Consider the following 15,962-nt stretch of genomic DNA (forward strand, 5'->3'; position numbering starts at 1 on the left):
TAAATAAAAATTAAAAAATTAAAATACATTAACAATCTGATAGATTTTGTTTATTAACCTAAACCAATCACTGATAGAATATAAGGCAACTAAAGAAAATAAAAATTTAGGCAAAAGTAGAATAGACTTTCCTAAGAATTTGCCTATGATCTGCTTCTTTAATTCAGTGGTCGGCAAACTCATTAGTCAACAGAGCTGCAAACCGCGGCTCACAAGCCGCAGTTTGGCAACTGCTGCTTTAAGTCATTTTTACTAGTCACAGCTTCTCCCAATATCCACATCCCCACCAGCTTTTGAGTATTTTCAAAGTAGAATCCATGGCAGTGTGTAAGGACAGCCAGCTCCTTATACTAGTAAGCTGCCAAAGACACCAATGTCACAATAACTACAAAACCATATACTTTTAGTGCTGAAATTGTAGAATTTTCAATTTACCTAAACCAGACGCTAACATTTAGAGTAAGATACATTTGTATTTCATTTGTTTATGTAGTTCATTCCATAAATACCTAAATGAAATATACTAAAGCTAGTGAATATCATTAGGGACTAAACTGTGATTTTTTTTTACAAGAACTTAGATTAGCTTTAATTTTTCCAAGTAAAGAAAGGGTAGAAAACCATTATTTATATACTAGAGGCATGAATTCATGTACCAGTGGGGTCCCTTAGCCTGTCCTGTGGGATTGCCGAAACCAACTCTCCAACATCCCCCGAGAGGTCTCGGATTGCGAGAGGGTTCAGGCCAGGCCAAGGAATCCCACTCGTGCACAATTGGGGCCAGGGAGGAATGCGGGAGGGTGGCCAGCTGGGGAGGGGCCATGGGAAGGCTCCATGGCAAGTCCAGCCCATCTCGCTCAGTCCCAATCAGCCTGACTCCAGCAGCAAGCTAACATACTGGTCGGAGCGTCTGCCCCCTGGTGGTCAGTGCACATCATAGCAAACGGTTGAGTGGCCTTACCATCTCATTAGCATATTACCCACTGATTGGTTGATGGACAACCAGACAACTGGTGGGGTCCCTCAGCCTGACCTGCACCCTTTTGCAATCTGGGACCCCTCGAGGGATATCAGAGAGCTGATTTCGGCCTGATCCCACAGGCCAGGCGGAGGGACCCTGCTGGTGCATGAATTTGTGCACTGGGCCTCTAGTAGGATATATATAAAAGCCTAAGTGACCTTTTGACTAGTCGCTATGACACACACTGACCACCAGGAGCAGATGCTCAACACAGGAGCTGCCCCCTGGTAGTCAATGTGCTCCCACAGCAGGAGTGCACTCAGCTGAGTGACAGGCACCAGATGCAGGGCTCACAGCTAGGTACCAAAGCCCAGAGAATGCAACAGAGCGGCAGCAAGCCTACCAAGAGGCGGCAGCAGGTGCAGTGGGGCCACAATGAGCAGGAATGGCAGGAAGGAGCAGCAGTTGGCATTGGACTGTGGGTTTTGGCCTGATCCCTGCAAGCCATGCAGAGGGACCCTACCAGTGCACAAATCCATGCAATGAGCTTCTAGTATATCATATAAAGTAGGTGAATTCCCCCCAAATCTTTACTTTCTAAAACAATAGAAAAGCAAATCTGAACACTCAAAGTACTCTTTGAGTACCAAAGCTCAATCAGACATGTAATTCTGTTTGGGAATTGTTTTAGTTTTATTGTTATGCAACATAAATATAAAAGAGCAAAATTAAGACGTTTCATGTTAATTTACAATTTTCTTTCCTATTTGCATTAAAAAACACACTCTCATGTTAGTTCTGAGTTTAGTAAGAAACAGGTTTTATTCATTCTTTTATTTAATATATATATATTTTTTAATGCAAGGCATAAAGGTACCAAAAGATATAAAACAATTAAGAGTCAACCAGTCTATACTAATAAAGGGATAATATGTTAATTAGACTGGACATCTTCCGGACGACCTTCCAAAAGTCCTTCCAGACAAAGCCACAGTGGTGGTGGTGGTGGTGGCTGAGGTAGATGCAGTTAGGAGTGATCAGGCTGGCAAGGGAGAGCAGTTTGGGGGCCACGAGGTTAGCAGGGAAGAGCAATTAGGGGGCCACCAGGCTGGCAGGGGCGTGTAGTTAGGGGGTGATCAGGCGGGCAGGCAGAGGCGGTTAGGGGCGATCAGACAGGCAGGCATTGATGTGGTTAGGAGTCAGCGGTCCCAGACTGTAAGAGGAATGTCCCATATTGGAGAGGGTGCAGGCTAGGCTAAGGGACTCCCTGCCCCCATGCATGAATTTCATGCACTGGGCCTCTAGTTATATTATAAAACCAAGAAATATTTGGGAAGAAGAGTGGGAAGAATCAACATTGAGATTTAATCAAAGTAGAACCAGTTTTGATAGAAATTCATACATCTTTAAAAAGCTTACAAAACTAACTCTCTGCACACCCCCATCCCACTCTCTCACTTAAAATCATATCTGTTTACATAAACATTATAGTAGGTTAAACAGCCTATTTTTTTTCCATTGGCTGAAAAGCACATTGGGATGACTGCCAACCATAACCACGTCCCCAAGTACCAAGCTCCTGATGGAGTGATAAATATGTTCAGATGTCAAAAAGCAAAAAGTAATACTTATGTTACTGAGATAAACATGCTTTCAAAAAGGGATAACAAAAATAAATTTAGTAGTTAGGTTTAAATATGGTTCTCAAAATTTAAGCCACTCTCTAAAGTCCTGATCCCTTCTGAAAAAATATAATTACCAATGCCTGACCCTACTTCATGGTTAGGACCTGTCAGGTTTTACCTCTAAATTTACTTTCCAAAAGTTGTTCAGTATCTTCTAGCAGACAAGATTTTCAACTACAGTACTCCTTTCTTGAAAGATAAGGTACAGCCACCCAAGAAGTGACACCCTAATTATTTATTGAGCACCACTATATTTCAGATATGGATACAAAGATAAGTAATAGAGAAACTTGAAAACAAGGAATTTATAGTTCAGCAGAAAAAGACAGAGGTGTACACAACTCTACGATAAAAGTGATAAAAAGTCATGAAGTTGCACAATGCATTGAAAAAGTACAAACGAGACAGTGACTGCCTCTGGGGTCAGATGTCACATGTGATCTGATCCCTGATGGATAAGAAGAAAGTCAAAGTCATTAATCAAAGGCAAAAAATATAAAAGTGAATGATAGGTTTAGAAGTAAGGAGCTGCTGGGATATGTGTATCTCTTGATAGAGATGAGGGATGAAAAAGCGAAGCTTGAGCCAGATAATTGAGGTCTTAAAGGGCCACAGTAAGGATCTGAGATTTTACCCTGTAGTAGGGCACAAGGAAAATGATGTGAAGAGATCTATGATACTTCTTGTGAAAAAGCAAAATTCACAATTGAAAACCTTAAATTACTCAAACTGAACATCATGTTTAAGTTAAATGAGTTTAAATTTTATGTTTCCACTTAAATACCACTGTGTTCCCACTGCTTAATCTGGAACTTAATGCCTACACAATGTTTTATTTTTATGTACATTATAAACTTACTAAGTACATAATCTGAGTTCTTTGTAGTTCTTTTGAAGATAGTATTCTTTTCATCTTGGTATTTCCCACACCCTCCAGCATGATGTTTAACACATAGAATATACTCAATAAAATAGAGACAGGTAGTGTATTAAAACTCCTACCAGAACTATTAGAATTTGTGCTATACCAAATCAATTTCATAAAAACAAATTTCACAGAAAAATCAAGGCCACATAGGCCTTGCTGAAAGGATAGAAATTCAACTGCTACACTCCTAGAATACACATCAATCTAAGCCACCCTCTGCAGCTCCGCTGTTTCTGAGCAGTTGTTGAGATCAAGTTGCAGGTTGGCCTTGTACTCACAGTTAGCAGATAACTAAGGGCATTCCAAGTGGTAGCGTTCCTTCCTCCAAGTCATCTGCCAAAGTTGTCATCTACCTTTAGGCACAGATATAACCAAGGGTCCATCCCTGTCAACCTACCTGAGGTTTGGCTCCTCTGCACATGGTGTCAGATAACTGGAAAATCTGATCACCTGAAAATTCAAGTGCGGTCAGGCCACAGGGCTAATCTGGCATGGAAGATATTCCCAGCTCCACAGCTTTCTACCACAATCTACAGAGTCAGAGTTCTCAACAGTCAGAAGACTCATTTTTTCTTAACTCAAAAATTTCAGGTATAACTCCTCATTTCCACTTCCCCAAGAACTGAGGAGGAGCAGAGATTTCCCTTTCTCATAAGTCACGTAATAGAAAATATTATACTCTCCAGGAATATTCTTCTGCTCATCCTAAAAGTTTCTAGTTCTTTATGGTATCTGAAGGTAGTAGAGGAAAGGTTGGACACTTGTTCATATGCCACTTTTGGGTAAGTCAGTCAGTCAGTCTCTCTCTCTCTCTCTCTCTTCCCCCCCCCCCCCACCTTTATACACATACAAAGTATTTATTCTTTTCAGGATCCATAAAACAAATCTACCAATTCCTCTATGTACACAGGCAAATTATGAAATTTTATCAAGGTCTGCAAATCAGTTATTTCTGTGTCACCTTCCCAAGGACCTCAGTCTAAATTACTTCTCTCTCTCTCTCTCTCTCTCTCTCTCTCTCTCTCTCTCTCTCTCTCTCTCTCTCATTTTAGAGAGGATAAGCAATTGCCACTACCTCCAATGAACCCAAAATTTCTTTTTTATGCCTACAACAAATCCCTAAGAAAAGTTGTAAAGTTGTAGGTAGTATGTTTTTAGAGTTGTGGCCTGAAACTCACTTGGATTCGGCTGCTCCATGAAATAAGACACTTCACCACAAAGAAATCAATTAAAAGTAAGTTGATACAGCCCTAGCAAGTTTTGCCCCTGTGCACTCCATAAAAACAAAACAAAAACAGACCCCCGCAAAAAAAACAAAAAACAAACATACACTCACATACACATACACAAACAAACCAAAACACACACACACACACACACACACACACAAAACAAACAAAAACACACACACACACACACAAAACAACAACTAGAATTAGATCAGAGAAAATCAGAAAAGGGAGGACATTCAAATATGCCTTCATCTCAAGACCCCATACATTGGGCTAACACCAGGCACACTGCATCTGGAACAGGATGTAAATATATTCTTTACTCACTGAAATTCTACTTCTCTTCATAATGTTAGTTCAGTAACACACACACTGAAATTTGATTCTCCTATTATCACATAAACTCTTTTTTCCTTTTCCCCTCACGACTCAATAAATGTTGGAAATATTCTTAAGTGCCTTAATTTTAAATCTCAGTTTCTTCATTTGTTTGAGGAACCAAGTCCATTTTTAGCTTTCAACAGCCAATGCATCTGTTCTATCTAGGCCCAGCCAAAACAACCTATATAAAGGCAGACTGAGCCTCTTAAATTAAAGGGTTTTGTGGAACTGAACAGAAGGCAGCAGCCTACATTATTACTTTTGCTTTCTTTTATTTCCTGTATATAAATACCTCACTTTTCCCAATTAAAAACAAACTTTCACCCAAATTCCTAAAGCCTACTCATGGAAGAAATAATAGGTACTAGGGAAAGATGACTCCAGTTTCTTAAGTGCATAAATATTACTTTATATTCTTTATTAAAAATGAAAATATCATACACATTAGAGAATTTTAACACAAGCCAAGAAGATTCAGTGTCTTTCTTAAAGCATCACCCAATTTGTAACACTCCATCTTTCCAGTGCTTTCAAAGGAAAAAACATGAGCCTCTTCCATAACTATGGTATACTTTAAATGCTTTAGAGTATATTTCTTTAAAATAAAATCTTAATAATCAGATGAACACAGTCTCATTTTTTTGAACCCACATTGATCATGTTAATTAAATCTTCCCCACTGTGTGCTTTACTGACCCTCAGAAACATTATCTTTTGAAGCAATCCATTATGACACTAATCAGATATATTATACATTGTTCAGCTAGCATGTGTATGCATGCTGTGAAAGCTCTCTCTTTACAACTTGCTGGGTAATTTAGGGAGTTGCTTTTACTTCGAGTTTCCACAGTCTGAATGAGGTTTGAGGATTAGATTGACTGTTGTCTATATAATCTCAACTAGATGTGAAAAATTTCCTCTATACCCTAAAATGATAATCCTACTTGGGAAACTCTTGCAGTATTCAGTTTTCACTAGGATTACCATTTTAGGCTGTAGGCACCAGGTAATGACATCACATACCAACACCAGGTTTCCTCTCCCTAGAGCACATGTGTCAAACACAAGGCCCGAGGGCCAAATCCGTCCCGCCAGGCCTTGCAATGAGGCCCGCACCGCGCTGTCATCACTGCACTCCGCTGCGTTTCCATCACAATGACAGTTTATGACTGTTCAGTAAACCATTCGGCCCGCGATTTAGGCTGGATTTTAGATTTTGGCGCCTTCTCTGATTGAGTCCGACACCCCTACCCTAGAGACTTGCTTCCTTGGAGTTTTTTCAGCCCAGGTACATGACGTGCTTTATAGCCAGGTGCAAACATTTCACACTCTAACAAAATGTCTGTGAAGTGTTTTCCAGTGCCACATCTCATTTGATCCTCACAGAAGTCCTGGAGTAGGTACCCTGTTTCCCCGAAAATAAGACAGTGTCTTATATTAATTTTTTCTCCCAAAGTTGCGCTAGGTCTTATTTTCAGGGGATGTCTTATTTTCAGGAAACACGGTAGGTAGGAGACTAGGCAGAATCCTTTTTTTTTTCATTAGCTAGAAAACGGAGATTTAGAAAGTTTAGAAACTTGACCCGACTGAAAAGAAGAAATAGTGAAACTTGAAAATGTCTTCAGGTTTTCTCACTACGCAGAATAAAGTCAAACACTACTGCAGTTAAATATTTTACCCTTTGTTCTCCCTGCGTGATCTACATAACAATCCGCTTCATGGTGATATTTACTGCTGTGTTGCCCACAATTATCTGAAAGAGAAATTGAGGTGCTTCACTGGGGTGGAAAAGTTTAGCTAAATTAGAAAGCAGATACAATTAAATAAGTTTACTTTATATATATATATATATATATATATATATATATATATATATATATATATGGCTAAGTTGACTCGTGCATGGGTGATAAGTATAAAGCTCTCACTTGCACCAATCGCACAAATGTGTTTCAATCTGTCATTATTGATTGTGAATTTGGTTGATACTTCCATTATAGAAAAAGGGTGAACAGTGATATTAAAACATTTCTTCTAATTAATTTCCTTTCAATGTGCACTGGGTCACTAGTATGCAAATAAGATCTTTATTTAATCTATTCCCATTCCCTCCACCCCCTTCCCTCTGAGAATCATCAGTTTCTTCCATTTCCATGCTTCTGATTCAATTTTATTCACCAGTATATTATGTTCATTTGATTTATTTATTTTTATTTTTAGATTCAATTGATAGGTTATGTATTTGTTGCCATTTTGTTTTTCATATTTTTTATCTTCTTCTTCCTCTTCTTAAATAATCATCTTCAACATTTCCTATAGTTCTGGTTTGGTGGTAATGAATTCCTTTAGCTCTTCTTGTCTGTGAAGCTCTTTATCTGACCTTCAATTCTAAATGATAGCTTTACTGGGTAGAGTAATCTAGGTTGTAGGTCCTTGCTGTTCATCACTTTGAATATTTCTTGCCACACCCTTCTGGCCTGCATAGTTTCTGTTGAGAAATCAGCTGACAGTCATATGGGAATTTTTTATAGGAAACTAACTGCTTCTCTCTTCCTGCTTTTAAGATTCTCTCTTTATCTTTAGCCCTTGGCATTTTAATTATGATGTGTCTTGGTGTGGTTCTCTTTGGATTCCTCTTGTTTGGGGTTCTGTGCACCAAAGAGATAGAGCACTGCACCCCTACCCTTTCCCATTTCTCAGATTTCTCAGCCCAATTTGCCACTCCAGTTTTCTCTCATCATCTCAACAAATATGTTAAGGAAAAAGAGGAGGCTCCTATGACAAAGTTTGAACCCCTGGATCCATCATGCCTAAAATCAATCTTTTCCTAGCAATCTGGGATATATAAGTCATTAAATATAAATTTTTGTTGGTCATAATTTAATTTCTCTCATTTCTAAGAAAATTCCTGACTAATACACTGGATGAAATACTACTCCACAATAACATTTTTTTCTGATCACTTTTGGCTGTGCCATATGTTGATCTCTTCTAAATTTCTATAAGAATTTTTTTTTTTTTGTATTACATTCCACCAAGAATATTTAGTGAAACTACTACACTAAAATAGCCAAGACCGTAAACAGACTGCAACTTATTCACCTTTATATTGTGCCATATAGTATTTTACACAGTTAAGGACAGAATAAAGGGATGAAGGAGAAGAAAGGAAGGGACTCATCATTTCAGACAGGTCTAAGCAGCAATAAGATCTATATCAAAGAAAAAGAGCAAATAAATATAATGGTTAAATATGAGAGGTAAAAAGCAAGGGTAGGGGGGAGCACTATAGTAAAAAGGCGATGTGATCTAAGTTAGAATCAAGAGGGTTGGGTCCCTGTTTCCTAATTACTCATTTCATTTCCCAGCTTTGGTTTCTTCAATAGTAGCTGGGTCTCTTTCATTCAAATTTCTCCCAGTGCCAACATTTTGTGTTGTCAGCAGCCAAAGGTCAGAGAATTCAGATCAATGAATATATAATTCATCCTTTCTTAAGAATTGAGGTTATTTAATTAAATGCTGCAGAAAGTATGAAAACCTCAATCTTATGAAAACCGTGAAATACTAAGCTATACTGTTTACCTCTAAGCACAATCATAACCATTTTCATTATCTCATCTAGTGAAAAATTTCATGTATATAAAAGTTAGAGATCTTTTGAGTACAGAATTCAACTGTGCTTTGATATTCTAAAAATGATGACTGCATTTTTGTAACTAACGAGACTTCTGGATTATCAAAAGTTATAGTGCAGGCAGGATCAAATATACAAGTTTTCTTTGAAATTCGATTGTTTGAAATACCGAATATATAGGAAAAAAGTGTATTTGGATTTAAAATGCAGACAAGCCATGGAAACCCACTTAATCCACAATGAAAAGAAAAGAAAATGTAATAGCTGTTACCAGAGGGGCAGGTTAGGCTCTGAGGTAGAAAGAAGGGCAGGCCTGACAAACAAACCTCACAGGCAATGGAAGGACAGTCGGTTTACTTATAAGTCAAATAGTACTTATAAACAGAGACTTAACATGTACTTGAACAACTGGACCCAAACTGTTAAATCAGCTAAGATGCTTAAAGTGAATTATAAAAAGATATACAGCAATATTAATATTGTATCACTTTGCATTTCAAAGAACTTTCATGTACTGTCATTTTCCCTTCGAACAACTTACAATCATTTTCCAGTGTGTACTCTATGGGAAACTAGCTTTTTGGAGGCTAATGATCCTTTTTTTAGAAAGGCTCTGTACGTCATCTGGATCTGGGATGTGATGGGCTAAACAAAATTAAATATGCTTTTTCTTCTTTTCTCTCCAGAGTCTTTAATATTCTAAAGTACAATCTGAATCTCTTTAGAGGGAACACAAATTTTTAAAACAGCAGCAACAAAACACACACACAAATATACAATGTTTTCCAAAGTTGTGTCACTACAGAACCTTTTCCTCATGGTCATCTCTCAAGACCAGTGTTTCCATAATTACAGTTTAGGAAAATGCTGACTTAGTAAAAATCTGGTAGTATTACATTGAAAGAATAAGCATCTTACATGCCTAATGTGCCTAACAGAAAGAACAATAGACTGGATATCAGGAGACATGGGTTCAACATTCAGTTTTGCCAATTATTGTCTCTGAAATGTCAGGGGAAAAACAATTACAATTCTAATTGCAGCCTTTTTCAGGGTTGAAAATATTAGATACGTCAGATTATAGAATTTTAGAGCTGCAGAATATCTTTGAGACTACCCACCAGTACCCTATTAGAAAGAAAAAGATTATTAAAATCCAGATCACCTAACACTCAGCCCTGCATTTTTTCTTATACCACCAACACTTGAAGTATTTTCACTCTTTAAAAGATAAAATATTAACAAAACATCTCTAGAGGCAAAATGGATCTCAGAAAACTACACAATTGAAGGTCTCAGAAAAAAAGGAAAATTGAAGGTAGTATCTCATCTTAAATTTCCAATTGACAGCACATGGATGCACCATGTAAAATAAGTAAAAGCTTTGATAAACATAAGCTTTAATATAAGAATAATCCATTCTACAATCAGTTGGGAATTGAAGGTAGGCAATTCTATAAAATAATCCATATATGTCCAATTAATAAACTGGTCCCAGTATCACCAAAATTACATCTAATCAACTACAGGTAAAGGAAAGCACATATTACTGAGGTTAATGAGGAGACCAAGAGTAGAAAAAGAGAACAACAGACTATTTGGTGATACTACTGTGATTCATTGCTATTGTTAAAGCTTTGCAGTGTTACTATAACAGAGTACAGAGCTGCTTGATGCTAATTACTTACTTATGTGCCAAAAGATGCAGTTATTTCAACCTGAAACCAAAAAACTCTTCTTTTTCATATTGACAAATCAACTGGATAATTCTGGAATTCATTAAAAAAGAACACTAACTAACCTAACATAATAGCTTTACTTCCTGTATAAAACACTTCAAAATATCTAAATGAATATAGAAATGCATGTTTCTATGGCAATTTTTTCATTATTGAATCATTAACAACCTTTGATAGACAAAATTTCTCATTTTGGCAGTGTGCAAAATCATTAAAGTGTTTGAGAGATCCATCATGAAAGTGCACTTTATAATACACTATTTCTTCAGGCAAATGAGCTTATGGCTGAACATAATACTAAAAAACAAACAAACAAAAAAACCCCACCACAAGACATTCCCTAGACATACAATCCCCCCTCTAAAGATGTTTTTTATTTGTTGCAGCAATGATGAAATACGTTATTGCTTTTCTATTACTTTAAATATTTCTGAGCATTTATCATTCATAGCCACTCCTGTGAAGTGTCATCACCTGTTATGATGACTACATATTAACAGTTCCAAATGATTCTAGCACCATGCCCACCTCAGTTGTGCTTTAACAATGAAGGTTTTTAGACGGAAACTCTCTTAAGTTGTCACTGGCTAGAAAAGTAAATCTATCCACTGTGACTACGGAGTACTATAAACCCACATTTTGAATATCTAATATCCAATTACTTCAGCTCATATCAACTAAGAATGCCTGCTGCTGTGTAACTGTTTTACAATTTAAGAGACATTTATTTCCAAAAGCAAGCTATTGTCCTGCAGACTGCTTGGACTAAATTATTAGATACTTCATTTGATCACTTGTATTGAAAACAAAGAGAAAGAAGTACAATAAATCAGATATTGCTAATGACTGGTGAAATGCTTCTGAATATATCTGCCAAATCTTTTCAGAATTATTTCCCCCTTTCTTACAGGTAAAGAAACATTTTTTAAGATTAGGTTTAAAACTTACAATGAAAATGAATTGCTGTACCTTATTAACAGTACAATGCAGTTAGATGAATGCAGATTTTTTTCACTTGTACCGTATCAACCTGTTTAAAAAATCTGAGTTTTTAAAATTTATTTCAAGACTTATTTTATACACAAGATAGGGATGACTATTAAAAGTATTCTAATAATTATCTGTAAACTCAAGAAACCAACAAGTACATGCTCATAATTTCTCCAACTAAGAAAATGCTACCTCAAACTAAATTACAGAAATATTTTTAGTCAACGGCTGACACATACTTCTTAGAATTCATTTAATTTTCACACTTACCCAACAATTTTAACTAACCTTTGTTCAAAACCATGCTAATGATATAATTCTACTGGTCTTAAGAATCATCTCTGTGAGTTAAAAATAAAGGTAAGAACATAAATATTAAAAATAAAGAACATTTCCTGATTTTTCAAAAGTTAAAAGAGTTATAGTCTCAATTAAGAAAGCTTAGTTCAATCAGAAATTACAAGCACATTGACTGTAACATTCTCTAACACATTTACTATAAATTAAACGCTACTTGGAGAAAAAAACTATACTACAAAAGGAAATTATCTGAAGTGTCATATCTATTTTACTTTGATAGTAAGCTCAAAAGAAAATTTAAAAGATAAATTAGAAAGTTTTTGTTGGCTAAATGCAAGGATAATTATTTTGTTCTAAATTTATTAAGATAAATTCTGATTTTAACCTGGAATGATCATGATACTGGGATTTTCATTTGCATTTATGTTGAAACAAACTGTCATTTTAAAAAATATACATATTTTATTGATTTTTTACAGAGAAGAAGAGAGGGATAGAGAGAAACATCGATGAGAGAGACACATCCACCAGCTGCCTCCTGCATACCTCCTACTGAGGATAGGCCAGCAACCAAGATACATGCCCTCGACCGGAATCGAACCCGGGACCTTTCAGATCACAGGCTGACACTGTCCACTGAACCAAACCAGTTAGGGCGAAATTGTCATTATAAACACAAGTTTTACTGCTGATTATAGATATTTTACTCATATCATATTCAATGATTCTGGTTTTAGATTGGTAACTGCTTTAGGCAAAATCCAGACTAACACATGAGACTTGTTTCCTTAGCACTTTACACAGGATAAGGGAAATAAACAAAGACTGTGTAAAGCAAAACCATTTGTAAAAAAATTGCAGACCACCAGGATTTTGGATTTGGATAATCCACTTAGATTAGCATGGCTGTGTCTTAAAAGGACAATTCTAAGATCACAACATAGGTCATGTCCTTCAGAAACAGTAAGTAATGAAATCAATGACAATTACACAAAACCTTCCATATTTACATGATGCCACCAAAAACCAGTAAGACAGATTAAATAAAGCTTTTTAATGTGCTGAGCACCAGCATAAGCAAAAAGGAAAAATAATGTCATAAACAGATTCTTTTGAATCGGGTTCTGCAAAAAGATGAAAGTATCATAAAAATGAGCAGCATCCAAACTAATTTAAAAAAACAAACAACAAAAAACTTGGGCTTATCATTTCAGATTGTATAGCTATAAACTTTCATATGAGAAAGATAAAAGGGAGATGGGGTTGTGATGCAGGAAGTAAAGGGGAGATAAAATATAATAATCAAGTTTAGGTAGTAGGTAATATCCTTCAAAGTACAACTTTTCCAATGCAGAACAAAACTTAAAATTGCCAATATGAATCCGAGGGCTTAAAACAAAAGCTACACCATCTAAAAGTACTATTAAGTCTTAATCAAATAGTGCCAAAAGAAAATATTACCCAATGTAAGTAAAATCTCTGCTTTGTTGTATTTTTAATTACCACATACAACTTTTGACAAATAATAAATTATAAATGTCTCAGAAACACTTCTCTGCCCCCAAAGCAAAAAAAAAAAAAAAAAAGATAGTTAAAACATTGCTGCTTTCTTTTTTGATTCCGATGACAATAATGCTATGTGAGAAAGATCCACATTTCTGTATGTTTGCTCCTCACACTGAGCTGAACAAGAAAGCAGAGATGTCCCTAGAAACTCAGGAACTTTCCTTTAGATACTTATGTGTCCTTCCTGGATAAGAAGACAAAAAATGCCTCTAACCAAAGAGGCTTCATGAAGACTACTTGCAGAAAGTACCAACTTACCCATCAGATTTGAGTTCATGAAAGGTGTTGGGGACAGGCCTTCATGGGCCCCTAATCGACTGTCATTCAAGTGATCACTGTAATGAGGGCTGTCTGTAAAACCCTAGGGGAAAAAAAAAGATGGGAGTGTTAAAGAGATTACTTGGCAGTCTTACTAATTGAGCATAATCATCTAATTAATATACAGACTTACAAATGGTTATTCCTCATCAAGTTCATTGTTCATTACTTAGAAAACTAAACAGAGCTCTTCTTTTATTTTTAAGGTTTTAAAGTAAAAAATGTTTCTTTCTTGATCTCAAAGAAAAGTAGCCCTATGATCTCTTTACATCTAAGAGAAAAGTTCTATAAATCCTTTTTTTAAAAAAGGGATGAACTAAGAAAATATATTTCTGTGTTAGGAAATGTTTATCTCTATCATCCTTTTTCTGCCTCCTTTACTAAGCAGCAAACAAATCTTTAGCAAAAAAAAAAAAAAAAAAAGATCTGTTTATACTTCTTTTAATACCAGTATAACAAAATATACTCTTAAGAAAGTGAGCCATGTAAAAAAGGAAAACACATTAAAAATAGCTGATTTAAGTTTTTAAGAGTCTGAAAATTAAAACTGCAAACAGCATGAAAACAATAAAGCTAATGTTATTTCATATTAGCTGTTATTAAATCTCTCCTTATAAATTAAAACACGTTTTGTTTTTTTTGTTTTTAAGCAGACAAGAAAATAAGATAACAAAGTTTACAAATAAAATGTTACAAAAGCTCCATGGATTAAAAACGTTCTGGTTCTCGGCCTCTTACACATACTAAGTACAGCATCACCTTCTAAAATCATACTCATACTGATAAGGCCTTGAACCCTAGTCATTTAAAACTAAACATGATACCTATCCTTCTGCCAACTTAAAGCAATTTTAGTAAAGATTAGAAAAACTAACAAGAGGCCAAAAAGAAAGACAACTGCCTTGGCTCACAGAAACCAGAAACCACCCAGAATCCTCTGGGACTATAAAATCATCAATCACTAAACATTTATCATTAATGCAGACTGCAGGGGAACATTAATGGGGTTGAAACAGGCCTAACTATCATTGCAGGCATGTTGTCAGTTCAACCAAAAGGCTAGGAACTGAGAGCTAAATAACTGTCAAATCATTACTATTGCTTATGGATGCATGTCACAAGTCCTTCTGCTGTTCTGTTTAAAAACTAATCTTCTGGGAGTGCTAACTCCCAAATGAATCATTGTTTCATTTTTATGTATTTTAGAATCACCGATACACATGTGACAGACATACAAGAAGAATCTTAGTGACATTTACAACTTGGTTATGACCACAAGAGTATCTATTCTCTGGTAACCACAACCATGTCCCCGTCTGTCACAGCTACATGCAGCAGAAACTATATACAAAATAGAATGGGGGTGGGGGTGGAAGGGCTATGGGGGGCTGTGGGGGTATATGTCATACTTCCAACAATAAAGATTTATTTTTTAAAAAGAATGGCTTCTAGGTCATTCCTTGGAGTTTTCTTTTGTTGCTTAAAACTAAACACTCTTGAAGTGTTAAGTAACATATGATTATCTCACACATATCTGAGGTTTTATCTCCGGCACTTCCTCTCACTGTCATTCTTAGGCAAAAGGTCAAAAGGAGGTACAAATAATTCACTGAGATATTGCTTATCATCATTAAACAATACCATTACTCAAGAAAAATACCAATGGAAATGTGGCCATATTGTTCACACGTCATCCGAATGCTAAAGGAATAATAATATATTGATTTTTATGCTCTCAGTGCTTATTCTTAAAGCATAATACAAAGAACTTTCTTCTTTTATGACTAAAAGAAATAAAATCACTTTAATTTTTTAAACTAACTCCTAAAGCACATATATACAACTAAATTTAAGTTTTAGGGTGTCATCAAATGACTGTACACACATGATGCATTAACTTAATTGATTAATGTAGAAGCAAAAAGGAATTCTATCTCTAAGTCTTCATTAATATGTGCTCAGAGAATACAACATTTATTTTTCTATCAACCTTGCAAAAATAATAGTAAATATTGTCCCTACCCGTATGCACCCACACAATGCAGGGCCCAGCAGAGAATTACTACAAGATTATTTCCCAGTCTACTCAAAATCCCATAGAAATTTTAGAAATTTTATGGAATTGTCATATTGCTCTACATAGGAGTTTATGAACATTTTTCATCATGTAAAAGCAAGATTTGAATATGGGTCCTCAATATTTCTTTATAAATAGTAAACATGTACTA

At 35.8% G+C, this 15,962-nt stretch overlaps 1 protein-coding gene across 6 annotated transcripts in view; it reads right to left on the reverse strand.

The window, feature by feature from the left end:
- Positions 1 to 15,962, reverse strand: part of TCF12 (transcription factor 12) — a 307,685-nt gene that overhangs the window by 152,048 nt on the left and 139,675 nt on the right. For all 6 annotated transcript variants that reach the window (XM_036440877.2, XM_045582229.1, XM_036440845.2 and 3 more), the window contains one exon: positions 13,675 to 13,777. In XM_036440877.2, the coding sequence (XP_036296770.1) occupies positions 13,675 to 13,777 (103 nt within the window). The remainder of the gene's footprint in view (positions 1 to 13,674; positions 13,778 to 15,962) is intronic.

Source organism: Pipistrellus kuhlii, unplaced genomic scaffold (genome assembly GCF_014108245.1).
Source record: "Pipistrellus kuhlii isolate mPipKuh1 unplaced genomic scaffold, mPipKuh1.p scaffold_m20_p_1, whole genome shotgun sequence".
In the NCBI taxonomy this organism is placed as follows: domain Eukaryota; kingdom Metazoa; phylum Chordata; class Mammalia; order Chiroptera; family Vespertilionidae; genus Pipistrellus; species Pipistrellus kuhlii.